The sequence below is a fragment of the Glossina fuscipes genome, unplaced genomic scaffold (assembly GCF_014805625.2).
Source record: "Glossina fuscipes isolate IAEA_lab_2018 unplaced genomic scaffold, Yale_Gfus_2 1, whole genome shotgun sequence".
In the NCBI taxonomy this organism is placed as follows: Eukaryota; Metazoa; Arthropoda; class Insecta; order Diptera; family Glossinidae; genus Glossina; species Glossina fuscipes.
In genome coordinates, this window is record NW_023998415.1 from 28,902,348 (window position 1) to 28,929,771 (window position 27,424).

Genomic DNA, 27,424 nt, shown 5'->3' on the forward strand with positions numbered 1-27,424 from the left:
AAGAGCGTTTTCGCATCAAATATACGTTATTTATATTACAAAAGTTAGTGGTTTGGCCTGATACGGTCAACGGCGGCGATTGCGAAAGCGCCGAATGTGATGCAGAGGGTGTTGATAATTGCTGCAGCAAACTGGACGATGACGCTATAGACATTCGACTTATTATGCTTTCTTGTAAATTAATTAAGCTCTGGCCATTGAAATCGTACGTAGTTGTAGTATTCGCTGTTGTTGTTGTTGTTGTTGTTTTTGTTGTTGTGCTATTAGTTGTAGTATTAGTTATTTCTGCATTATTGTTGCTATTATTAATATTATTATTTATAGCATGTGCTTGTTGAAAAGTTTGGAAATTGTAAATGGTTCGTTGCATCATTAGAAACCACCACTGGGTGAGTTGCAACTGTTGCTGTTGTTGTTGTTGCTGCTGCTGCTGTTGCTGCTGCTGCTGGTGCTGCTGCTGCTGCTGCTGGTTTTCATGTTCGGTACCGCAAAAATTTTCTACACGTTTAGTCTTGCGTTTGTTTTGCTTTTTATGATATTCTACAGTACTGTTACCTTTACAATTGCAATCACTCTTCTGTTGCTCACAGTCATGCAAATACGATCTATGAACAAAAAAGGTAAAGAGATTTTAAAATATTTTTTTTTTACACACATTGTACTCGTATTAAGAGGCTGTCTTCTTATCATTAATTTATATAATTTTTGTATGCTTAGCATTTTCGACTCACTCGTTTGTTTTAAATCAGTGTTTATTCGCCCCCATACCATATGTTCGCCGGTGCGTAATGTGCATGTTTGCTGGCGGCTACTTGAGCCGGACTTAACGGACCAAATTGGCTGTATTGCGTAGGGAACTGTATGTGTGCGGGCAGCGGATGCGATGGTATAACCTAAGAAATGAAATCAAATCAAATTCAATAACTAATGATTATGATGTGCTAAGTGAGACTAACTTGACGACTTGAACTGTTATGCGCTGGTGGAGGTGCTACAACCGCTCGATTGTAGGCATACGTTGGAGCTGCTTGAGAAACAAAAACCGTGGGTCGACGATAAATTTCACCCTGAGCTGCCGCAGCGGCATATATATCTTGTTGCAACATGGCTGCCGCGGCGGCGGCCGAGGTTGGTGAATTTCCAATTGGCGTAGTATTAGTTTGATGCTGAGACGGTGGTTGGTGAGTAGACTGTTGTTGGGATTGTGAACTTTGCGATGGTTGACGATAGACTTGAGGGGCACCCCATGATGGTGGCCCAACAGTAGCGGCAGCTGCTGCCGCAGCCGCCATGGTTGATGATGACGATGCCTTGGAATGAGCCATTGGTGGCGCAACAACTGCAGAGCCAGAAGAAATTGGTTGCTGAACATATGCGCCCGTTGAAGATGGAGCTACGGAAGGCGCTTCTCGCTTATGATGGGCCAGAGGTACTGGCTGATGTTGCGATCCCGAACTAGCAGCAGCCCAGGATGAGCGCTTGTTATCAATTGTTTGCTGGTGTTGTTGTTGCTGTTGCTGTTGTTGTTGTTGTATAGGATATTCGTAAAACTCTGTAGGCTCTTGTTTAGTAGGTAAATGCGGTAAATTAGCCGAAGGATGGGCTTGTGTGCTTGCATTACTACTGCTACCCGAATGACTGGATGTGGGTGGCATATAGCACTCATTTTGTGCCATAGCCAAAATACGTTTCTTTTGCGACTGTCCCGGTTCATATTTAACGTTCGCCTGTGGATAATTAGGTACGTGCGATTTAGGACTGTTACTTGTTACCACATTCACATTGCTGTTAGTACCACTATTATTCGCATTGTTGGTATGACGTCGGCGCATGTCATCTTGATCGCTGTCACCTACGGTTACGCATGGTATTACTAACTGAACTTGCCTGTGTCGATGAGAATTGCTAAGCGATGATGAACTGGCATGGGATGAACTGGAGGGAATCGAAAAGGCCTGGTTTGAAGTGTGAGAATTTATGCCAAAAATATTTGAGGAAATTGAAAAGTTATTAGCGGACGAGGTTAAGGCAGAAGAAGATGCCGGATTTGAGGAAGAGGAGGAGCTGGTATTGGAGGAGGAAGAAGCAACAACATGATTATTGCCACTACCGCCACCATAACTGAGAACAGAAGAAGAAGAATGATTATGAGAATTGTGTTGGATGGAAGTGGAAGCTGAAGTGGAATTGGTGTTAATGGCGGATGTGTTGGAGGAAGTGTGAGGAATGCCGCCACTGGACGAAGGCAATGCATACTGGGGCTGTTGTTGTAGTTGCTGTTTTGAATGGTGGCTAGTCTCGAAACGAGACTGTTGTTGAAGAGATGGACGGGATCTTTCTTTTAAATTATCACTATGAATTGAATTTGGCAGATCAACGTTACTTCCAAAGCCAGTTCCATTTGCAGTTCCACTTCCGTCCGCCACAAACATATTGTGACTACTAATGACATTAGTGGTTGTAGTCTGTGATGATTTTGAAGATGAAGTGGTGGAGGTCGATGGAAAATGGGCGGTAGTGGTATTGCCACCACTATTACTATTGTTAACTGAATGATGATGGTTATGATGGCTATGGTGGTGGCTTGCATTGTTATTGTTGGAATTACTTGAATTATTTTTCTGAGCAGCGGCACTATTGTGGTGCTGATGGTGCTGTTGATGCTGCTGCTGCTGCTGCTGCTGCTGCTGCTGATTTTGTGCTTGAGCAGACAAGTTCGTCGTTGTTTGTTGTTGTAGTTGTTGTTGTTGGTATTGTTGAGTTTTATGATTATTTGGATTAAGATTACATGTTATTGCTAACGGAAAATATAAAGAAAAAATTGAATAGAAATATCGTCGTTGATTGTGGCACTGGTTTTTAACAGATAAGGTGGTCTATCAAAAATTTTTAAATAGCTGATAACATTAAAAATAGATAATGCTAGAGTCTATCGTAATTTGCGCGTACAGTTAAATGGGTATTATTTCGTAATTGCAAATGAATTTACCATAAGTGTGTGAAGCCGAAGCCTGTTGCGTCTGCTGTTGTTGATGATGCGAATGTGGTTGCGCCTGTTGCTGTGGCTGCTGAATTTGCTGTTGATGAGTCACTGGTTGACTGTGATGACCATGTGAGTGTTGATGGCCACTACTGCGACAGCTCAATGAGCTTGAAGAAGCCGAGTGCTGCAACATCGACGTAGTCGTTTGGGATTGAGCATGAGCCCGCTGCTTAACCGGAGCTGTAGCCGGTACTGGAGCATCATTGCCTTCATCCTCACTATCTGAAATGGTAATTACTGCTGTTGGAGATGGTGTATCGTGTATAGTAATCGTTTGCTGTTTAACGATGGCACCATGATGCTGTTGATGTCCATGTTGGGGTAATGCATGGTGAGACGACGATACATGATGTTGTCCGGAGGAGTGATGGTGATAACCATTTCCACCGCTACTTATCGCGCTACAATTATTTACAATGTGATGATTGCTGCCACTGCCGTTATAGGTAGCACTACTGTTAATAATATGTGGTTGACCAGAAGAGCTGGCTCCATTATGGTGATGGTGATGCTGACTTGCACCAGTGCTGATGTCTAAAGAATGCGTAAAAAATTAGTTTTTACCATACGCGAAAGATAAGAATAACTCACTACTTGAAGATGTTGAGGCGATTACTACGCCACCGCTACCGTTTTGACTATTGTAACCATTACCACTATTGTTGCTGCTGCCATAATTGCAATTGTGGTGGTTATGATATTGAGGTGAAACATGTGAGGCGCGATTATAACGTTGTTGATGGGGAGGGGAACTCTCCTTAACGCGCTTCTTCACCGGAGATAACTGCTGGTTTTCCTTCTTGTCATGACGTGGAACCCTATATGAATTACCTTTGCTACTGGTAACGTAAACGAATGCATATCATTACGACTTTATGAAAGAAAAACTAACGTCAAAAATACTTACACTAAATGATGCACTGGCGATTCCTTTTTGAGATCGTTACGCGGTATATTTAAGTGCTTTGGATATATTTCTTCCACATTTAAAAATGGGGCCGGATCTACAATTAGAGAATGAGCCGGCGCTTGTTGTGGCCATGATGGAACCAATGCCATTTGACGACCAGTTTGTGGCCATGCTACACCACTCGCTTGAACGCGATTTGTTAAAAGCATACGTTGGCCGGAAGTAGGTTCAACCATAGACACGGGTACGGGCACATTGACATATTGTTGCGGAGGAACCTGTACAGTGTTAGAGTGTAAGTTAAAAAAATGGAATCTAAATTATTAGAAAAATTCTACTTGTAATGGTGGCTGCATCGTAGCACTACCTACCACCACATGTTTAGTGGGACTTGGCATAGCCTGATAAGATGGTGGACATAGAATATTGGAAACTAATTGATGCTGAAAAGTATCAGTGCGCCCTTGCGCGTATTGGCGGCCTACATTGCGACCGCCATAAATCTGATAAAGACCCTCATAAGCCAATGGTCGCTCTCTTACTAGACGTTGAACTTGACTCGTTAATTGGTTGTTAATTGTAAAGGTCATATTCTCAGTAGTGCTAGGAACGAAGTTAGTCACCAGCGTAGATGTAGGTTGCACTCTGAAATGTAAAGTACTTAAAATGGTGTATTTTACATTTATAATTCAATTTCTTGACTTACGGATGGTAATCTCCTCGTCGACAGACTTCCATCATTTGGACGGAGGCCTTCACATTATTGCAATAGACATAGTCCACCAAATGAGTAAGACGTACGAATGAGTGATTTAAAGCTTCAGCTGGTGTCAATCGTCGCTCTTGATCAATAGTTAACATACGCTTTAATAAATCAATAAACTCTCGACGATCTGTCTTTTCGGCTAACAATTGCCCTCCTTCAAGATCGGTAGGCACATTTACTTGGCCGATATCGTCCAAGCAATTGAATATATATTTACGTGCTTCTTTGCTTTTAGTATTAGTTTCGGCCTCATGCTCTTCAATGGTTTTTAAACGCCAAAAAGGATACGTAGAATCCGTATCCCGATAAAAGAATTTTGATGTCTTCGACGCGCTATTTAGCATATGCTCCGTAGGTAAGCCTTGTGTTTGCGATATATATCTAAGACATTAAGTAAAGTAATGATGAAACTTACTGCACTTATTATGGAAAATACATTAAATATTAGAATTTACCTAATCTGGTCGAATTCTGATGAGCCTGGATACAAAGGCCAACCCAGAAAGAGTTCGGCCACTACACATCCCAAAGACCACATATCAATGGCTTCACAAAACGGAAGGCCCAGAATTATTTCAGGGGCACGATAATAACGCGATTGCAAATACGTATTGCACACCGTTTTACTGACATGAGATGCACTGCCAAAGTCTATTACTTTTACTCTGCAAGCAAGTAAGAAGTCAGTGATATTTTTTGATCTAAATAAACTTAGAATGTGAAAAAGATATCACATACCTATAGGGTTGCCTAACCGGATCGACTAGCATAATGTTTTCTGGCTTTAAATCAGCATGTATTAAACCCAATTGTTTAAGTTTCAATAAGGCTGTTAAAACCTAAAAAAAAAAAAAAAAAAAAAAAATTTTGTCCGAAGGTGGTGATATATATAAAAAGACTTAAATTCTTAAATTCATATGTTACCTGCTCCAAAATCGGCCTTATATACTTGAGGGGAAGTGGTGAAAATTTGTTTTGCTTGAGAAAGTCATACAGATTTTGTTCCAGCATTTCAAAGACCAGGCATGTATGATTTTTATGTTGAAAACATTCAAATGCACGCACAAAATTAAATTCGTCGGCATTCTCTTGGCTAAGACGCGACAGTATCGATACTTCAATCTGTCCCTGGCGTGCATACGAGGGATGATTTTTTAAAATTTTGATTGCAACAATTTCTGACGTGCCACGTTTCCAACACTTGACAACTTGTCCAAAAGTGCCACGTCCTAAGAACTCTAATACCTAATATATGGGATTGCGACGATGCGATTTTAAAAATTCAGTTAAATTATTAATTATTAAGCAAATTAAATGAATTAATTAAGCAGGATAGGATGTTAATTTTTAATTACCTCATATTCAGCTGAAAGAGAGTAGAGAACTTCATGTTGAACCAATTGATAGTCACCGTCAGCACCACTGCTAGAACGTTTGCTGGGGGGCTGCGTGTTAGCGTGCCCCCCGGATGTTGCAACTTTAGTATGCGCCGTTTTGATGCTGTTGCTGCTGCCGCCTACAGCCGTGGCTGCCAGTGTCGTGCTACTTATAACACCAACGCTGACTTCGTTATCAAACAAAATCTCGTTAGTGCTGCTATTGCTGCTGTTGCCACCGTTGCCACTACCAGCAACTAACGTTGAACCCGATGAATTATATGAATCAAGGCAACCGCAATCGCACTCTGCAAATTAAATTCAAATAAAAATGACATTAGCGTGAAACTTTGAAATACTATTGATCAATCAAACCTTTACGTCCGTTAACATTACATGAGTACGTTAACACATTTTGAAATAGCATTTTAATTATAAAAACTAACAAAAAAAATTAAATCCACGATTGCGTTTCGCAATTATTTATTAAATGAAATTCAATCAAATTCGCGAAATTTCTTCTTTCTTTCTTTTTTTTTTTTCCTTTATTTTGAATACAGAGGGGAACGCAGTAATTAATCGAAACTAGCTACGCGAAGGAAACTTTTCGAATAAACTGTACGATCAGATCAGCTGCAAATGCCTGCAAGAACAGCATCTAAAGCCAATGTATATAAATATATGTATTTATATGGACTGAATATATAGGAAAAAGGTGAACACGAATAAAATATGCGGACAATTGTGAATATTTTCTGTACAAAAAAAAAAAAAAAAAAAAAAAAAAAAAAAAATTTGTCATAAAAGCAACGTCGACAAGAAAGCATTACTTTAGCAATTTGATTTTCTTAAAATATAAATTTTATTTCCCATATGCTTATGTACGTAACAAAAACAAGAAAAATTTTCCACACAGATAGCATGCTACAGATAAACTAAACAAAGAAATTCAACACACGCAACTACAAGTGCTTCCACTCTACTTTACACTTCTCCAAACAAAGCATGACTACGCACTTTGATTAAATGCATCGCTTGCTTGTATCGCATAGCAAAAGACGACACAGCATCACAAGATATGCAGATTGACATACTTACACATACTCAAATTGAGATGTTATACGTACACTCAGTGAAATTTAGTTAAATACAACAACTGGTTATTGATGAATAATTTTTTAATTTTTTTTTTTTCTTTTTTTTTTTTAAATAAATTAAAGATATATAAACTTGACTCTGAAAAATAAAAGGATTTATTATTAAATGAAACGTACTTTCTAAAAACTGAAAAAATGAAGAAAACAAATTAAAAAAAACACATTTGCATTAGACTGCATTTGAGATGTGAAAATCGGGACTTCTTAATTGGAGGCGTGCCTATAAAAACAATTCTTAATACGCCTGTGATTATTTCTTAATCCAATTTTTAATCGATTTCTACGATTTGAGCATCTTTTCTGCACATTATCTTTCCTAGCCAATGACCTGCACGTGCCTGCACATAATAGACGTTCTGTCCTAAATGACTGGGCAAATCGTGACAATACTCCCATGAATATTGTCAGTAATTGCGCATAAAATTCAAAACAGTATCAGTCGTAAGTGACACATAGTCGCAATTTTCGCGAATTGTTCTTTTTCTTTTCAATTGCGAGCGACTCGTCTTTAAACCTAATCTTTATTAACTAAATGTAAATATATCGAAGTTTGGCAGCCTACGCAAACTCCAATAGCATAAAAGATATTAACGGCGTTATGTATTAAATCAACTACGAGAACTTCATGCTTAAGCATCCACATACTAGTTACTGATATATATATATATGCATATATATATATATATGCATATTGGATAATTCCAATGGGAAAGATCCCACATATAACCAAACAATATTAAGTTATAATTACATTTAAGTGCATAAAGTACACGTTCATCTTGATCATGGAAAGTAAGATACGCTTTTTGAATTTCGATAAGACAAAAGCGTAACGCCAACTTGAAAACAGGGGACTAGTCTGTAAAAAAATAGAAAAAAATTTGGCAGAATAGACTTTATTCCCGATACTATTTGGTGAACGTTTCGGATCTTTAAAATGATATTCGCGTCAGTCAAGCCCGCTATTAATAATGTCGACTAACTCGCAGAGCTTCAATCGACTCTGATCAACACTTTGCAATTACATAACCTCAACATTTAGCAATCATCAACTCTTGCCACATGTTTGCGGAACATTGTAATGACAAAACAGAGCTTAACTAGATATGTCATTAATTTATATATATACATATATACAATTTTCTCTGCCAAATTTAAATTCAAATTTCAATACGAGTTAAGACCTCTTCGAGTACTTGTTACTATCGGAGATTGGCAAAGTTAAATTATTTAGTACTATATCCTGAATAGAAAAATTGATGCACTTGAAGAATATTTCGTTAATGTGTGCAAGAAATGTGGTTTCAAGAGCAGCATATATTATATGTTTAGTTAAATGTCTTTAAAGACATTTGGCTAAGTGTATGTGAATTTACTGCGTCATGTGTAGATGAAAGTTTTTTTTTTTTTTTTTTTTTTTTTTTTTATTTTTATTTTAAATTTTTTTTTTTTTTTTTTTTTTTTTTTTTAAATATTCTCATTATACTGTGTAAGTATTGTTTTATTATCGGCGTAGACAGACGGCTGAAACAACAAAAATTTTGTATTATAATGTTTTCACGTGAACAGCGAGACTATACGCTTCCAACGTAAGTGACGACGAGGTAAGAGTTAGTAAAATCCACAGTTCATCGAAACCTAATACAAAATACTTATTAGCGGACTGCTTCCTTCAACGTTCAATACGTTCCCGACTGTCGATAACTCATGGCTTACATTAAGTTTAATTACTCCAAACCATTTTTCCGCGTCTAATCTTCGATGGGAACTAAGTCATAGTTGCCAACAGATATCGTATGTGTATTAAATCTAAAGCAAAAATGTTAGTACAAAATTTTCATTTGTTGTCGCATATTGTGTGTAAGTATCCGAATATTCCAGCCCTTGAAAGCATGGAGAGTGTACGAATATACGTTTATATGCATCGAAGATCTCACAACATAGCATCATAAATTACTTTATGCGAAAACGAGGCGAAAAGCTCAGATAGAGCTTAGATATGGCCGTTGTATATCTATACATATATATATATTTAGCTAATCGGGATAGATTAATTTTGAAAATGAGTGCGAACGCACCGAAAACTGACTGGGGATGAGATGTTAATATGAAGTCCGTCTTCTTCCCCGTATATATCTCAGTCATCAAGCTGCCACTAAAAACTAAACATACAAATGATGCCTGATTGGCTCAAATATTATTTTACGTACGCAAGATGCATAAAATATTACGTAATTTTCGGATATTGGTTTGAGATGATTGACATATGAAAAATTCGCCTCAAGACGAATATAAGTTTTCGTTTATTTTGATTTGCAAGTGATTTCTCGCACTACACATACACAAACGTTAATAGCTAATGAATAACGTATACTACACATCCGCCCGTAATAATAACACAAATTACAAATTTGTTATGCAAACGATTTTTTTTTTTTTTTTTTTTTTTTTTGAATTTTAGAATTTATAGAAATTATAAAATGATTTAATGGCGAAAATTGAAAAAGAAGTATTTAAGAGAGTAAATTATCGTTAAATAGACTTTGCCTTTTATCTACAGAGGTTAAGGATATATTGAATATGCGATGTGTATCTTTCGTAGGCTTTGAAATCATTTAACAAATTTAATATACCCTCCGGTTCATCGTACGTAATAAGCAAATATGCTTATGTGCGACTATTTACATGCTTGTGTTTAATTTAAATTCGTTTAATGCAATCACTTTGAGAATGATGTACTTCTCACGTTCATTTACTCATCATCATATATATGCCTGCGTATTGTGTACTCCGAGCATTTTATGTTATCTCATAAAATAGTATGCATGCTAAATGGATTCCGTAACAGTGGGATCGATCTAGTGTTCGCTTTACCGCATTTATAGCTAAGTACTTTGTATGTTTGTTGTGACCGGCCGTAAATGGCCTTCATTTACACGACTAATTCTGCAATTTAATGTTTTTTTTTTTTTTTTTTTTTTTTTTTTTTTTTTTTTTTTTTTTTTAAAATAAAATTTTAATTCTTTCTAACTTCTTTTTGCCGTTCGTTTTGCCTTTTTTTCGTTAAACAAAAATTTGTTAAGCCTAGTGGGGGCATAATTTCTAAGATCTCTTCTATTTTCAATAAAAAAAAAAAAAATGTGAAAAATGCCTGCACCAATTAAATACGTTTCCCATTAGAAAGTTTGCATCTACCAATGATGGATACGTGCAAGATTTTTTTTTTTCATACCGATAGATATTTTGGAAGTTTGCGACACATTTATTAGTTGATTCATTTAATGCATTTTTCCAACGTATTCATTTCTCGTGTCTTTTCGTTTATAAATTGTAGATGAAAGTTACGAGGTAAACACACGTTCAGTAAACATATGAACATATATTTAGAGCATTATGTAAAATAAAATTCATGTGCAGTGGCAACGTGCGGCAAGAGATACCTGCAAAATTATATTTGAACTCTCTTGATAAAACGCCACTACCAGCTTAGAAACGCGTAGGAGTAGATGTTTGCATGTTTGTTGTTGCTTTCGTCAGAGTGCCACAACATTATTATTAGTTAACAGCAGCCTACAAACTCTATCACAGATTCATATGAGTAACTATGTTACACTATATATACATATATACACTATATATACATATATACACTATATATTCATATATATATATATATATATATATATATATATATAATATAGTTGATTTTGATGATGGGATTGTGAAATGAATATTTTTTCATTCGTTTTTCTGCTACATGCTTATCCTGCGTAATGCCGTTGTTTTCGAACATCATACTAAATAAGCACAAGCATACATGTATGCGTATTTTCTACTTTTTACATCTAAGCACATATCACACTTATAAGTGCGTATGCAAAGAAGACAATCATCAGAGTGCTTTATAGTCAGACGCAGCACATATATACCTATATATAGATAATTATGTGCTGGAAAGCAGGTAAGTAATGTTATATTATGAATATCTATCATCATTTATTCATTGGTTTTATTCATAGTTTTATTTAATAATCACGTTCACAACATCAGTTGTAGCGATTTCCTCTTCCGCTTTGAATTGACCAAAGACAAAGTCGTTACAGCGTTATAGGCCGTTCGTTGCCATTTCAAAAGCAAAGCTCTTCTTCTTTCTTTTTTTTCATATGTTTTCTTTAGTCATTATTGTACCTTACACTTGTGCTAAAAATTTTTTAATTTAATTTTTTTTTTTTGTTTTTTTTTTTTTGTTTTTAAGCCCTAAAAGATTCCAAAATGGTTAAGATATTTTTTTTTCATCCGTTCGTTTGTTTATTTGTCATGATTGTAAAATATTATCGATCAACTATATGGACATCTTGGTCTAAACCAACTCAAGTTTGAAATCTCTTCCTTCCGTCCATCTAAAATAGTTGACTAAAAAATTGATTAAAAGAATCAACAAAAAAAAAAACTGAAATTTCAATATGCTCTCCGATGGATATTAATATGGAATCGTTACAGTACAATATAATAGGTGCGCTTGTACTTATAATATTCGTAAAAAAATTCAAACAAATATCCTTAAGTATATTATCTATCCGAGATCTCATCTCCATCATGTGTTTATTTGAATTTATGGAAAAGAATTTATCCAGTGCGAGCATAACTTGTTTTACTTTCAAATTTCTTCATCATTTAGTCAAAGCGTTCCAGTTTAATAGAAATCCACATAAGAATTTACGTAAGTAGCTTTCGAAAAATAAAATAAATTCTAGGTGAGCTAATTGTAAATCCTTTCGAGACTTCCAAGTGCAATCTCAAGATCTTTTTTTTTTTTTTTGTTTAATCCTTTCAATTTTTATCTATGTCTTTGCGTATGAAAATTTTCAATGCGATACGTTTGTTTATTAAATAGACAAGAGTAGAAGAAAAAAAAAAAAAAAAAAAGTAACGTCGAAGCCGACTTTTCTTTATACTTGAAATTTATAAACAAATTAACCAAAATTGATAAGATTGCGTGCACGTTTGCATATAAAAAATTTATTGCATCTGCTTAATAATTTCCTGGCGTCCGAAAGATAATTTAATAATTAACCCAGCACCCCCTTAATGAGTAGATTAATGTCCAGAGATGGGAGCATGTGTGCGAACCATGTTCGCTGCTCGGGGAAAGTCTAAATATGTAATACAACTACGGAATTCTACAGAACAGTTCCCAGTTCTCAGGACGGACGACGGCTCTCCGTGCCCAACATGATACTCGCAGTGCCTGAGGTAGTTTCATGGAGCCATCGAAAATACTTAGACAGGGTGTAGTTGCACTTATGTATTAATTTTTGATACAATGCCGGGCAATCAGCCAGATTGCAAGAGACTATGTATGGTGTCTACGAAGAGTGCTTTTCCAACAACTTTGTAACTAATATAATTCAATTGTTTCATCAAGCGAGCGGCATATTGCGCCCATAAAAAAAAAAAAAAAAAAAAAAAAAAAAAAAAAGAAAACTTAAATGCCGCAGTCATAGTCATGACAGAAATTTTTATCCTCAGCACAAATACAAAATAATTTTCATTATTTTCCGAACGTTTTGTCTAGCAGTTGAACTCGAATCAATACTTTTGCGATTAGTAACAGGACATACTTACTATTCTATGAATTCGAGAACGATCGAATGTCGATTTTGAAAAATGCGAATACGAAAAGCGATGGTAAAAGATCTAGATGATGGAAAAGCTCACGACATCAACATCTCGGCCATGTGAGTCATGCGGGGATTTTTTATTCGATTTTGAGCTTGCGTAGGTAGCTTGAAATATTCGACAATGCATAAGGCGTTCGCATAAGGTTTGCCTATCGTCTTTTCAGTCAAATGGAATAGAAATCAACCAATTAACATGTCACTCATTAACTCGTTCAAGGTATTTTGATTAATATTTTCGACATTCAAGCGCGTTATGGCCCAGCTTGACGCGAAGTGAGCGCAGAAAGGAACGTCAAAGATTGCCCTTACGCGATGTCGTCATAGTGATCATCTTCTCGCTAAACTCAACTCATTCATCAGTTCATCAATCAATTGATGACAAAAGTGCGGTGTAGAAGAAGCTTCCTGCGTCAATGAAAATAACCGTTTTTTAAAATGAATTTATATCTACACATGTCTGTCCCATTGTCTTTACCAATTGCGACCTCAAATTAAACGTTTTCAAACTAAATTGATTCGTAGGTTCGCGTCCATAGCTAATAAAAAAAAAAGACTATTACAAGGGAATCTGAATGTAAAAATAAAAACTACGAAAATAAGCGAAATATTATTTATTAAAACAATCGGTTTGACGAGAATATGATATCTTTTTTATTTGCTCTTTTTCTTTAGTTTTTATTATTATATTTATGTTGTACGTGCTGAGGAACAAATGTTAATGCACTCATTGAACGAAACAAATGAATGGCATTTAAAAATGATAATAGAAATTTTAAAATAATAAAACAAAAAAAAAAAAAATGTGTAAAAACCTTATTTCATTTTTTCTTTTCGTTGCATTTATTTCACTTTTCACTTATCATCGTGCTCACTCAGCTGAGGCCTTTTGAAATTATTTTATCATTTTCTTTTTAGTTGCACTCGAAGTCTCTGAATGCAAACAAACCAAAGTAAGTATTCGTCGTTACATTCGTTATATATTATATATATATAAGAGAAATAAATAGTATGCGTTGCATGTATGTGAAATGACGTTTATGTGATTGTTAGTTGCTTGGTTTAGGTTTTAGTGTTTCTATGAGGATTTAAAACGAAATCAATTCTTCAATTCAGTAAAACGCATTTCACTGAACACACAACACACACACACCACGACGATCAATTTAGAAGAAATTTGTTATGAAAAAAGTAATAACAGAAATGCTTATGATTGAAGCTGAAAAATTTTATTTGCCTAATATATCGCCAATCATCAATCAATCAAAGGTATCAACAAAATCCAATTGATAATTACAAGTATTATTACCTAACCATTTATATTTGAAAGTAGACTAAGATAACAATTAGATAAAAAAAACTTAGTCGATGGCATTTTTGTTAATATCTAGATACATCTTTTCCATATATTTAATGAAACTAACCTCCATCCGAGCATTAAATTGCTTAAGAAAAATTTTACTTGTGAAATGTTAAATAAAGAAAGACGTGTAGAGGCGATCAAGAGTTTTCACTTTATTCCCTCCTGTTCGATCCCTCTACCATAGTAGTTTTTTTTTTTTCCCCCATAAACCAAACTAAGTATCTATCTCCTTTTGCTTTTTTATATCACGTTCGTGCCTAACTCCTAAATGTCCAAGTACTTGTACATATAAATGTTTGCATTATTCCCCCATAGGAATGTACATTAAATTTACGATACGTTCACAACGCATAGAGAAATGCCTGACAGATCCTATAAGTTGTATATAAATGCTTGGATATCCTGACCGTGAGATGAGATTATGAGATGACATAGCATATATCGATCAATAATTTTCGGTATCGAAAAAAAAAAAAAAAAAAATTTCTTTTGCAAATTTCGAAATTCTTTTCATCAATAAAGTCAGTCTCGCTTATACAAAGTGAAACAATCAGTCCAACGTTTTTCCCATATTTTTTTATGTATTTTTACTGAACGTTTTGTCAAGATCCTCAAAAGATATGCACGAGCTTCCAGATAATCGCAGCAGTTGATTCAACTATTCTCTATTGCAAATAACAAAAATAGCGTCACACCCAACAACACTTGTAGCCTGTCAAATAAAATAATTAAAATGATATGAAATTTTTTTTTTTTTTTTTTTTTTTTTTTTTTATATCAGATGATATCTGTATGCCAATCCTGGTAATTATTGATCGATGTATTGTAAGTTAATTACTTAAAAAAAGCAACTTTACGCCACATTATCATAAGGTAGCGGAAAGGTGTCAAGCCAGTAGTTCTTACGTTAAAGTTCGAAAATGAAAACGAAAACAGAATGTTGGGAGATAAGTGTATAAAATATATGTACTGCAAATATTACTTTGTGCGAATGCATATAAATGCGAGTTCGCGGAGAAGGAATATAAATGAAAAAGTTAAAAAAGAAAGAAAATAAATAAATAAATAAATAAGTAAAGGAAAAAATGTCAACTAATTGCAGTAAACAAAGCACCCACGTCTGCTTGAGTTCGTCCTTCGCAAATGTAATGATAGGGTGCGAGTATATACTGTATATATATATATAAATATATATATATATTTGTGTATTTATTTACTCGTCGTTCTTGTTGAATGCATACGAAATGACCTAGTGTCGTCAAAGAACAAGAAGATAAAATGATTGCGTCAAGCAATAAAAGAACGACGCAAGCAAACATAGTTGATAGATATCCTTTCTCAGAGAGAGTATCTCCACCTGTCGAATCCTCCGATAGAAAGATTCTTTTCAACCTTGTTAAGTTTTGCGTAAAATCCATAAGCATTCGGGACATTTTCTAACAACAAAGTGCAACAAGCACTTTCAATTGAAACAAAAACAATTATATCATGTCTTAGCAAAGACATGATATAGGCATGCTTACACATTTATATATGATTTATCGATAATATGTAGTGACTGATTTAATAAAAATATGCAAATCAGATTAGTGGATATACAAGAGAGTTCATTCTACGTTGATTATGACGTGAGATTGATCCAGAATCTATCCTATCCTAATCGAAATAGCATATGTTTTATATATATTTTCACTTACTAATGCAATGAGAAACCTAAAAGCTGTTCTACACAGCAACACATGGTAACTCATCAAAGCCCGATTTGATTCTAACTGCGCAAAACTTGGGATGGATGGGTGCAGGCATATGTTCAAGAAGCGACAAAAAAAAAATCATTAGAACTTTATTATTATTATTATTATTGTATGTTATATATTTTATGTACGTGTATATTTTACGTTTTTATAAATATAAAACTTATAAATTAAAAACAAAAAAAAAAAAAAAAAAAAAAAAAAAAAAAAAAGAAAGATCGCATGCTTTGAAATAGTTTCAATTTTTTATTATAAACTTTTACCCGCAAACCAATGAATTTCCTCTATTTTTTGTAAAATCAAGCTATCAATTATGAATAGTCGGTATCGATTCGATGTAATCGGATTTTTTTTGTAAACGCCCTCGTTATTGCATTGAACACAGACGAATATGATAGGCGTCGCTCGTATAATACGATTAACTTGCATCGCGTTGTATTGAAACCGTGTTATACATAATTTTTTCATTTATTTATTAAAACTAACACATAACATGAAATAATTTAACTTAAACTTTGAAAAAAAATAAAAATTAAGTAAAAACACTATAGTAGAGCACAGTCCATCATTAAATACTTTACACCACTTTACTAAGATCCATTACATAGAAAAGTAGTCCGATTATCTTTGGGCCAAGACATGTTCATGTACTTAATTCCATCATAATATCGAACAAATTACGACCTGCACTAATGCGCAATAAAACAAGACAGGCAGACGGACAGGCGGACGAACAGCTTAACAAACTTAAATCGTTTCGGAAAATGACTCTGAATTCGTGTAATAAGAGTTGAGTTTATCCCACCAACACCATGCGACTGTTACATACACTCACGCAAACTTAGCATACCATCGCGCTACAGATGATGTACGAATTAGAAAATTAGGTTTTCATCAAAAATTACAGCTAAGCCATTTTCTCTTACGTTTTTCTCGTGTCAATGTTGGTTGGAATTCTTCTTCGCTAGTAAAGTATAACGCGATGCAAAGAAAGAAAATCCAGCGCAACGCGTATAATGTACGATCGTGTTATATCAGAATCGCGTTAAGAAAATCGCTAATTTTGCAATATATTGGAGTGAGACCGTGTTTTATGGTACGTACCGTACCATACGAGGGACGCCTGTAGTTCATTCACACTTTCGTTCTGCTTACAAATGATAAAACGAATGTTTTCACTTTGCCGAAGGACATGAACGCAGATTTGTTTTATTTATTATTATTTGAAAATAAAACGTTTCATATATATGTCTCTATAAATTTGAATAGGAATAAAAAAGATAGAGGAAAGAAAAGTTCAACCGATGCTTTTACAGGTGGCAAATGTTCGTATAAAACATTTAACTTTCCATATGTGCAACAAATATTTGTGTAAGTCTAGTTGCATATGCATACGTGGGCATAAGTATTGTATACACACGCGTATACACATTTGAAAATGTATTCACTTACCTAACATGCAACCAACGTCATCTAAACCCTATACTCAGCTGTGTTGCATGCATATGGTTGATATATGGCGATATTGATAATAATAATATTGTTTTCAACTATTTACGCCTTTTCCTTTAATGACGCCAGCCAACTAACTAACTTTAAAAAAATGATTACATTTGTATATATATATATATGAAAATTGTTCTTCTCTCTCGCACCTCTATTTGTACTTTTTTCATGCCAATCTACGATTAATATAGGTATACTAATTTTATCATTCTGCTTGTAAAATTCATATATATATATATATATATATATATAAATATATCTTCGATATATATCATGTTCTTCATAAATATCAAATTCATTAATCGATTCCATTATTCACTATTTACCTGCCCCTGCTTTGTTGCTACTTATGGTACTTTAGCGTAAGGAAACGGACAAATTACATTTTTATAACAAGACAAAAGTACGAATTTTGTCTGTTGGTCCGTTTATCGTTTATAATGGTGAAGCTCTCAAAACCGTATAAAATATATTAATGTACAAAAATACTTGCATATATATACTTGTAAAAGTTAGGAACGTATATGACGCGCAAAAAAACAGTTTCACATGTACATCTAATAAACTATAATCTGCAAGCAATATGAAATGAAAAGAAAAAATGTCATTCGCGTACATTTAATGTACATGCAGTTAAGAGAGTTAGGGGATGGAAGATTCGTTCCCAACCAAATTTAATCTTCTAGCTTGTTTTTTAATGAAACTGCAAAGTAATTGTTCACCGCACGGCTAACCTGCATATGCACCTCTCATACAAGTTTTAGTTTAAATCTGGAGAAAAGGCCCACAGAATGCAACGGAAGAGAAATACTTAAAACTTCAGCACAATAACATATTTATAATTGCGTATGTATAGGTGCCTGACACTGTCTGTATGATGAGTTTGGAATGAGTGAAAGGCGGTGTTTTATTATAAACTTCTTCTATCTTCTATATGTACATATATGCGTATGTATACATATATGTATATATATATATACACATATATATATATATAGACACATATATAGATATATATACGTCTTAGATATGGGTCAATAATTTCCAGGATAGAGTGTAACAAAAAATCTTTTCTTTTCTTTTTCAAAATTCGAGTTTGTTCACCGGTCAAAGCCTCGGCAAATCGTTGTTTGCAAACAGGAGCAGTTGCCATAACACCTTTCCAAACAGTGCCGACTTTGAACAATTGTTTTTTTTTTTTGTTCATCGAATCTACCGTTATTCTAGACATATGAAAAGAAGAGGCACGCAAAGATCATTCCAACGTGATCAATAAGTGATGAAAAATTAATTATATGCAATTGCGATTGGCGCCGCTTGAATAGCTTGGCACTTTTTAAAATTACTAGGGATTTTCTTGTTAAAGATGGCTTGTACAGGTCGTCCCGGAAATTATTGATCAATATCAATGTATATATGTATGTATATATATATATGAAAAATATATATACATAGTATATATATATATATATATAAATGTATATATATATATGAATATAAATATATATATTTAAAATAATAATAAATACATAAAAATAAAAAAAATTATTCCCTTATATTCTTCTATACTGTCGTGCACTGAGTTTATTGCAAACAAAAACAAAAAGCAAGAACAAGTAGAGAAAAAAACATCAATTGAGGTCACATGCAGTGGCAATGTAAGGCAATTGCACTCTTATAGCTGCTGTCACTGCACTCAATTCAGTGATGTCTTGTTTTGCCGTTACTGTTATAGTTGTTTTTGCGCTTTATTCAAGAAATACTTGCACAATATATACATACATATATATATATATATATATATTATATTATTACAAATATTTGTATACAATATACACATATATAAAATATGTCCGTGCGCGTTTTTTTTTTCATATATACTTATATGCATTTATGTATTTATGTATCTATACATGTATGTTCATAACAACGCAGCACAAAAAGAATAAGAAAAGAATTATAAAAATAAAGTAAGAAACCGACAGTGGAATCAGAAAAGGATCTGAAAACATTTGCAGACCGACCGTATTGTATCTAATAACCTTATCCACCAAGTTAGCAAAAGCATGAGAAGCGTTAAATAAAAACTTCATCGATACCTGCCGGCACTTTGTACTAACATTTAAAACATTTGCAAATTTACTGCTTAGAGCAGGTGAAAGTATTAACAATCATTTACATTCCATACCCCGAAGGTATATTGATTCAGCTCTAATTGTATACTCTATCGCTGCATTTGTACTGTTGCCTATTTGGGTAATAGAATCGCTAATTTTTTATAAAAATGAAATTACAATATATCGCGCGTTGATCACCAACCAACGCTACCCGATTGCTGTATATACGCAAACTAAATATTACTTATTCGTTGTACGCTTACAAGTTGAAATTAAATCAATAAAGTATAAATTATTGATATTTTAATTATTAAGTTTTTATATAGACTGTTCTGCAGCAGAGAATACAAACAACTTCCATAAAAAAAAAAGAAGAAAATAAATAAATAAATAAAAAATAAAATTTTAAAACACCAAGTAAGCGTTGGTTAAATAAATGGCACGACAATGGATGACTCAGAGATACTTTCGAGGTTGAACCCAATGAAAGTGGGAAACATACGAGACAAATGCAATCATCTCAATGCAAGTTTTGGGCGCCCCCCCCATATCTTTGCAATAAAAATAGCATATATAGTGTATAGCGCTTGAAAAGCTATTTGTTAACTTCGCACTTGCGAGTAACACCCTTGGCGATGTGCTTGTACTTACTATATCTTTTTTAAGCCAAGTTTTCAGATATTCGAGCTGCTAGTGATGGATGCTTGTGCGCATCGTTACAAGTCATAAATTGTATATATTCTTAATAAACATAAACATAATCACGTCATCTCTTTTGCTGAGGCAGATATTACGACTTCGAAACATTTTTTTTGGTAAAAAAAAAGAAAAAAGAAAATTCGTCGCAAATTAATTCTAATCACTTTCATCTGCTCTGAAATTCAAAAGTTACCTAAATCGATTCTGCTCACATTTATCAAATAAGTAATAGTTTCCGTCTTAGGGAAGGACCGAGAATCCGTTTAGTTTTAGGTTAGGTTTAGGTAACGCTCAATAACACTCAATAAGTGGTCAGTCTGACATATATATGGCAGCACTGCTGGATAGTACCAACCCGTCTACTCGATATGTTCCAAAATTTTATGACATTCTGAATATTAGGTTTACAGGTTACAGTGGTTTATTTTTTCACTAATTTTTTTTATTTTCGACAATATTCAACATTCTGAAATTCGTTTGTTGTTTAAACGTCGTCTTCTGATGGCAAGGCATGTCAACGGACAATCATTATCGGCGTGAAATATGTTATAGCGATTCTTGACTGTCGAAAGGATAAAATTGTGCATGATTCGCTATGATAGGCGAAATGCTCGAGTCGCCCGAATAAGTTGATACTCTAAAGCTGTTCGAAGTGGTAGTTGCGTGTTAAAGCCGTTTAGCCGCCGTTACCCTACAGAATCAAATCGGTGATTAGTCAACTGAACAACAATTAACTAAAGTCATCCAAAGCCTTCAAAAGGGCAAAAGTCGACTGAGAAGTTTAACACGTCTGCATTTTATGATACGCATGCTACAATATTGATGGATTATTTTGGAAAGGGACAAAAGCATCAATAGTGAATACTATGTAGCATTACAAGTGCTTTTGAATGACGTTATTGCGAAAAAAAAAGGTAGGCTCGACCGGAAACTTATTGAAATGTGTGATATATTACTAAAAAATTGTTTACTAATTGTGTAGAGGACCTTTTCTTAATATTACGTAAGCACGATTGGGATTTCTTACGTAACACTACCGCTTCTGGAACAAACGCTATAAGTTATCGATTTGTCGTCTCCTGAATTCGAAGTTCAAGGTTCATGTGCAACTTGCTTTACGGCATGAGTGATTAATCAATGTTATAATATTGAATAAGATCAACTTTACGAGTCCCTAAACGATATTTTAAAATTGAGTTGAATCAGTGCAGACATAAATAAAAAGTCTGATCCATTTCGGGTATTATGAAATTAAATGAAAATTTTTTTTTTTTTTTTTTTGTAATTTCACATTATATTGATATCTGCCGTACTTGATCGTTTGTCAATTTTGTGAAGATAGCTTAATCGTGTACACACAAACAACATTTACCTATATTATGGTGTATGAAGACTGAAGACTTTTTTATGCAATCGGAAGCCGCCATAAGTATAGAAAATCTTGACATGCATCTAAGCTTATCAGTCTATTGGTCTGTCCATCTGTCCTTCGGCCTAACCATGTAGTATTCGCAATAAAAATTCACGCAATTCGCAAAAAAGCAAGATATCACCTAGAAATCGGCAAAAGAGTTTGCGAATGACCCAAGCAGATCGAACAACACGCCTACAATGGCCACATATTTTTCGAACAAAAATTGAGAACATTTTTACTTTTCTTGTCTTTTGGTAAAAACCAAAAATCAGCCACGTTCATCAAAAATCATGGAGCGTATACAAATTTATTATTAATATATTTTTTCCTTGGTTTCAATTTCTTATCGAATAACGGTGTTGGGTATAAAAGATTCGATCGCAACCGAATACAATTTTTTTAATTGCATGCTTTTGAAATATGTCTAAATCTTTGTGAAGCCTTCCGAGCGCATTTCTGACTTTTCAAATTGAACGACAAAATAGATATAAACGTAAATCTTGTAACAGTGGTGGTAGACATCAGGCAATAATATTTTGTACAAGGGTAGTTTTTAACAAGAAGAAAAAAACTAGTGTGGGTTGGCAAAATGACGTTATTTGTTATTATTATATCTCAACATATATATATATATATATATCTATATATATATCTGTATATATATATATATATATATATATATATTTACAAGTATTTACGTAGCATGTATGCATAATACGTATATCGTTATTAATCAAAGGCATAAGTACCACCACCAACCAGTTTTTACTTCAGCTTTTTGAAATATTGTTATTTTTATAACCACCACCGAAAGATAAATTCGTTTCTTTGCTTTTAGATGTCGAAAGCACGACACGGAGAGCCCACACTTAATAATATATATATTCTTGATCAAGTTTACTTCTTTTGTATATCTACTAATCAAGCTAATCGCCAACTTTATTAAGGAGCAATGCAATGCACGTCGTATTCACGTTGAATCTTGCTTCACTCAACTCCTTCAATCATCTATTGTTAATTTTCTGACTCGCAAAAGAAGGAGAAAAACTTTACTTTTCTTTGTATTGATTCAATCAAATTTCAGAAAACAAAAATTTTGTCATGATGTACCAAAACTAAGCCTGACATAAACGCGTTCAGGGTTAGTTAGTTAAAATGATTGATCTTTTACTTATACATTTCTGATCACAAATTCCTTCTTTTTTTTTTTAATGATCTAATTTCTTTAGAAAACTATCCAAAAACCTATCCTCTTATAACACGTTCACACACTGATTGCTTGATCTTTAGTTTAGCATTTGCGATAGATGTAAAAGTGGAAATCAATTATTTCATGATTTGATGGCGAACTGAACAACGTCCCTGATTTCAAGAGAAATGATTTGATAATCATTGAAATCACTTTCAAGGTAAGAGCATTCATTACGAGCAAATTTCTTTAAAAACCATTTTTGAAAGACTGTTTAATAAAAAAAATTAAAAAAAAAAAAAAAAAATGAAAAAATTATATTATATGCCCTACACCGTTTGTGGTATAAAAGAATATTAAGCTTGTCTGCAGGTATATGCAATATACGCCGAAAGACTTGGGACAGACCCGTCACCCGTTGTCACCCGTTTTTTACTAGCACTAGGCAGGCACGAAGTGTTCTTCTATACTTACTCCACAGAATTTGGATACAAATTTGAGTTTTCAAAACTAATCTGATACAATTCAGAAGCGAACTTGCAAATATTCGAAAGCATAATTAGAAAAACTGAGCGGAATCATTAACCCGGTTTAGCTAATGAAACCAATACAGCAAGAATAAAATTTCAAAGATCATCTTTATTCTTCTAAATAAAACGATTTTTGCAGATTGACGGCCAAGCGGCAATCACGATCAAATGGATTCAGCATTCATCCATTATTAAGGAACGTATTTCCTGTATGGGAATTGAAATTTCCCGTATGGGTATTTGAATCGAGTGATGGTCTTGGCTTTTTGAAAGAAAAATTTTCAAATTATTTAACTGAAAGTAACTCGATTTTTGGATTAAATTCAATTCTAAACCGCACTCGATTTTCACTTACTATAATTATACAGTTATAATATTCATCCTTTGAGCCATACTATTTCCAATTTAGATAATTTCACGTCACATATAACGAATACTAGAACTAGAACAAGAGTAACAACATGGTGGCATAATAATAGTGTGTCTATGTACGTTCGGTCAAAAATGTCATTTAAAACTCTTGAAGAGTATCCATACAAATTAAATGTATTTAAATGTATACGTTCCAATAATAAATAAATTAAATATACGGGCAACGAAGAGCTAAACGTAATATATATGTGCGTTAGATGTACAAACTTTGCGCATAATGTGTATACATTATTATCGGGTTCTTTGTACAAAAATTAACCCACAGTTAATGTATTTTTAAAATGTTATCAGTTCGTTAATTTCATTCATTATGGTTCGTTGTTTTTCAAGTTGTTGCTTAAAGTTATTCGATATGAACTTCAAAACTTATCGCGTATGGATGAAACGAGTCAGGCAAGTAAGCCTGCATCGTATTAAAAGTATTAATCCAAAACTGAGCTATCTTCAACTCAAAGGTTATTTATTTATTTATTTATTAAACTGAGCTATAATAGCTGCTATCAGGCGAGTGAGTACAAGCTAATCTACGACTTAAAATGTCAATCTTATATACTATAAAAAAAACTCTTCGACACTTTGAAAATGATAGGTTGTCATAAAACTTTTCGAGCATGGACGGAATGGAGGCGTATTACTAGATCGCCACAAACAAGCCAAATTGTCTCGAATATTAAAGAATTTGCTATTGATGCTCTTTGCGACTACGCTACTCAATTCCGATACTGATATTACAAATACTACTAAGAATCCGAAAGAGATAAAATATAGATCATAATTGAGTTAGTCTATTTTGTCCAAGTTGAACTAATTGAAATTCACGAGTCATTTAATAAAACTGGTGTTTAAATTCTATCGTTCAGGAAATCACACGCTTTTCTAGCGAACGTAAAACAATTAGTCTATGTCTATGTTCATTGGGTGACAGGCAAAAAGTATAGCGCAAATTATAAAATCTACTTCTGAACAGACTCACTTGAGTCAATATGGCTTTGATAATTCGGAATCAAAGCATATCACAAAGCATACTCAAGAACTAATCTGAACCGATTAATAAATGAATTTCTTCGACTGTCGGTTAATGCAGTGAAGCAAAGGAAATTTTTGAAACGAATCGTTTCATTAAAGGAGTCGGCTAGATCGGAAGACGAAGAGACATCTTCCGAAATTTAATGTTATCAATTTGATAAAATATGGGCGGACAGGCCCTTCTAGTCAACTTAGTCAACTTTTTTTCATTTATTCAAATTTAAAGACATCAAGTTTACCTTACACCACATAAAATTTTGCGATTTGTATGGCGATCATGTGGACCTCCTAGGAAAAATAAAAAACACTACTAATTTGTCCAAGAAATAAATTCAATTGCTATTTGGGCCGGCGGAAGGAATTCATAGTGCATAAGACCACGACAACCGAAGAAAACTGTCAAGACCAACTTGAGTTTTGAGCGAATTTGGTGCGATTTTTTCAGTCATGGCTCGCTTTTTAGACGATACTCGCTCAATTGAAGAAACCATTGCTCGGCAGATATTATTATTATCGGAAAAAATACCTTTTGTGTTATACAAAACGAAGCGCAGCGGAAACACTAGTCACCTTTACGATGCGAAATTCGGCACAGATGTCTTTCGCCGGGCTATCAATTTAGAAAAATATTTCTGATATTCGAAATACTTGCGTAATTTAACTTGAATATTAGTCTTACTTTTTGGTATAAGTATTCAAGACAATATAATATCACCTGCACACATAGGAATTTTAGTATCCCGAATAACCACAGGGAGATAGTTAAGTTATAATACGAGCCACCTCTCTTCAAGGATCTCTGACCTGAGTTTATATCAATATGCGATTGAAAGTGAGTCAAGCTGCGGATGTCAAAGATTGCAAAACAATTCTACAATAATAAATGGCATAAGTAGCTAACAAAATCTCGCTTCCTAAACGTTTTCTAATTTTTTTTTTTTTACTTCTACTTAATGTATTGTACCTTCAATAAATGTTACAGAGGATATGAATAATGAATTGAATTAATTTATCATAGCTAAATTGTTCAGAAACACACTTTGAAAAATCCACATACGCAGAAGAGGCGGCGGCAGCAACTTTACGAGCAATGACAATTTTGTCTAATTTCGAAATTCAAAGAAATTTCAATTCTTTCACCCAACTTTTTTGAAGCTTCAAGTATTTGCGGTATAAGATTATAACGGAAGGTTGATTGTTTGATTGATTGATTAATTGCATGTCCATGCAACATACAGTGCAGGGTCCTTTCATAGACGCTCCCCATTTTCGTTTACTTTTATGTATAACGTTTGCAAATCATTCAAATTTTTTTTAAGTTGAATTTGGCTTTCAACAATGGCAGTGTTATAAGCACGAATTTAGGTACTTTTGAATATCTTGATAAATGAAAAATTGATAGCCTTCACTTCGAATATAAGAAATTTAAAAAGTGGAGGAAATTATGAGGCTATGAACGAGTATAGTTCGTGACGACTCAAATTCTCTGATTATAAGGCCCACTTGTCAGGGCTGCACTTTTCGATCGCTGGTCTCAACACATGCCAACGCATTACAGAACTATAGAAAAATTAAGTTTATCATGCGTTGTCGATGCAAGTCAATTACGACCTTTAACGGTATACGCCGGCCGGCTATTCATTAAGCCATTTATAAGTGTTGACTCTCTCTGCGCTATGTGATATTAAAAAGATACAAACATGCAAATGGTGTATACAGTAGCAATGAATGTCGAAGAACGGCTCGATAATTTAAGACAAAATTTCTTTCTTTTTAGAAATTTAAGAATTTTTCAAAATATTTTTGCAAAAAAAAAAAAAAAAAAAAAAAAAAAGAGAGCCAATGACCATTGATGCCAGTGCTTCTTTTCTCTTGTATTGCATAAAAATTAATTTTGAAATAAATAAACAAATAAATGATAATAAAAAAAAAAAAAAAAAAAAAAAAAAATTTTAATTTTGGAAATTTTTTGGAAAATTTTGCAAAACAATTTTTATTAAAATTTTCGCAAAAAAATTTTCAAAATTGTTTGGAAAACTTTGCCTAACCAATGTATCCACAATTCCAAATTTATTCCTCTCTTGTTCTTCGTATTCTCTCAAATTATTTTATATTCTATTTATTTTTGCTTTATTGAATAGAAAAGAGCAAACAAATTGTTGAAAACAGTAGATCTTTCGAAATTATTTCTTTGAAAATTTTTCCACATATAAAAGTTAATTTTAAAATTTTCATAAAAAATGTTCCGAAATCCTCAAGACCTTATCTACGCAATTATTATTAACACAATTCTTCGTTGTTGTCGTTGCTCATGACTTTAAACGGCGGTTATAGCTTCAACAATTGTCGTAGGAAATAAGTAAATAACAAAAACAGGTCGAAAAAAATAAGATTATTAAAAAAAAAAAAAAAAAAAAATTATTGAAAAAAAGCAAACACAATAATTACCAATTTTAAGCATATC

The 27,424-nt window shown here is 33.7% G+C and overlaps 1 protein-coding gene and 1 long non-coding RNA gene across 5 annotated transcripts in view; one reads left to right on the forward strand and one right to left on the reverse strand.

Annotated features, from left to right (window-relative positions):
* Window positions 1-580: 580 nt before the first annotated feature.
* The window catches only part of LOC119632287 (homeodomain-interacting protein kinase 2), a 44,556-nt gene continuing 17,712 nt past the window's right edge, over window positions 581-27,424 (reverse strand). Inside the window, exons 1-14 of one of the 4 annotated variants that reach the window (XM_038025120.1) lie at window positions 6,471-6,657; window positions 6,075-6,403; window positions 5,644-5,964; window positions 5,458-5,558; window positions 5,175-5,384; window positions 4,660-5,100; window positions 4,292-4,598; window positions 3,951-4,231; window positions 3,635-3,882; window positions 2,990-3,577; window positions 2,609-2,797; window positions 957-1,852; window positions 732-893; window positions 581-605 (exon numbers count right to left, since the gene is read on the reverse strand). In XM_038025120.1, coding sequence (XP_037881048.1) covers window positions 753-893; window positions 957-1,852; window positions 2,609-2,797; window positions 2,990-3,577; window positions 3,635-3,882; window positions 3,951-4,231; window positions 4,292-4,598; window positions 4,660-5,100; window positions 5,175-5,384; window positions 5,458-5,558; window positions 5,644-5,964; window positions 6,075-6,403; window positions 6,471-6,522 — 4,104 coding nt within the window. In that variant the 5' untranslated portion in view covers window positions 6,523-6,657 and the 3' untranslated portion in view covers window positions 581-605; window positions 732-752. Of the gene's footprint in view, window positions 606-731; window positions 894-956; window positions 1,853-2,608; window positions 2,798-2,989; window positions 3,578-3,634; window positions 3,883-3,950; window positions 4,232-4,291; window positions 4,599-4,659; window positions 5,101-5,174; window positions 5,385-5,457; window positions 5,559-5,643; window positions 5,965-6,074; window positions 6,404-6,470; window positions 6,658-27,424 lie in introns of those variants that run through there. The other 3 variants (XM_038025119.1, XM_038025118.1, XM_038025116.1) reach the window with 3 other exon arrangements.
* On the forward strand, window positions 4,163-6,811 carry LOC119632288. The gene is made up of 2 exons (XR_005246766.1): window positions 4,163-4,248; window positions 6,656-6,811. It is a non-coding gene; the product is annotated as an uncharacterized LOC119632288 (long non-coding RNA).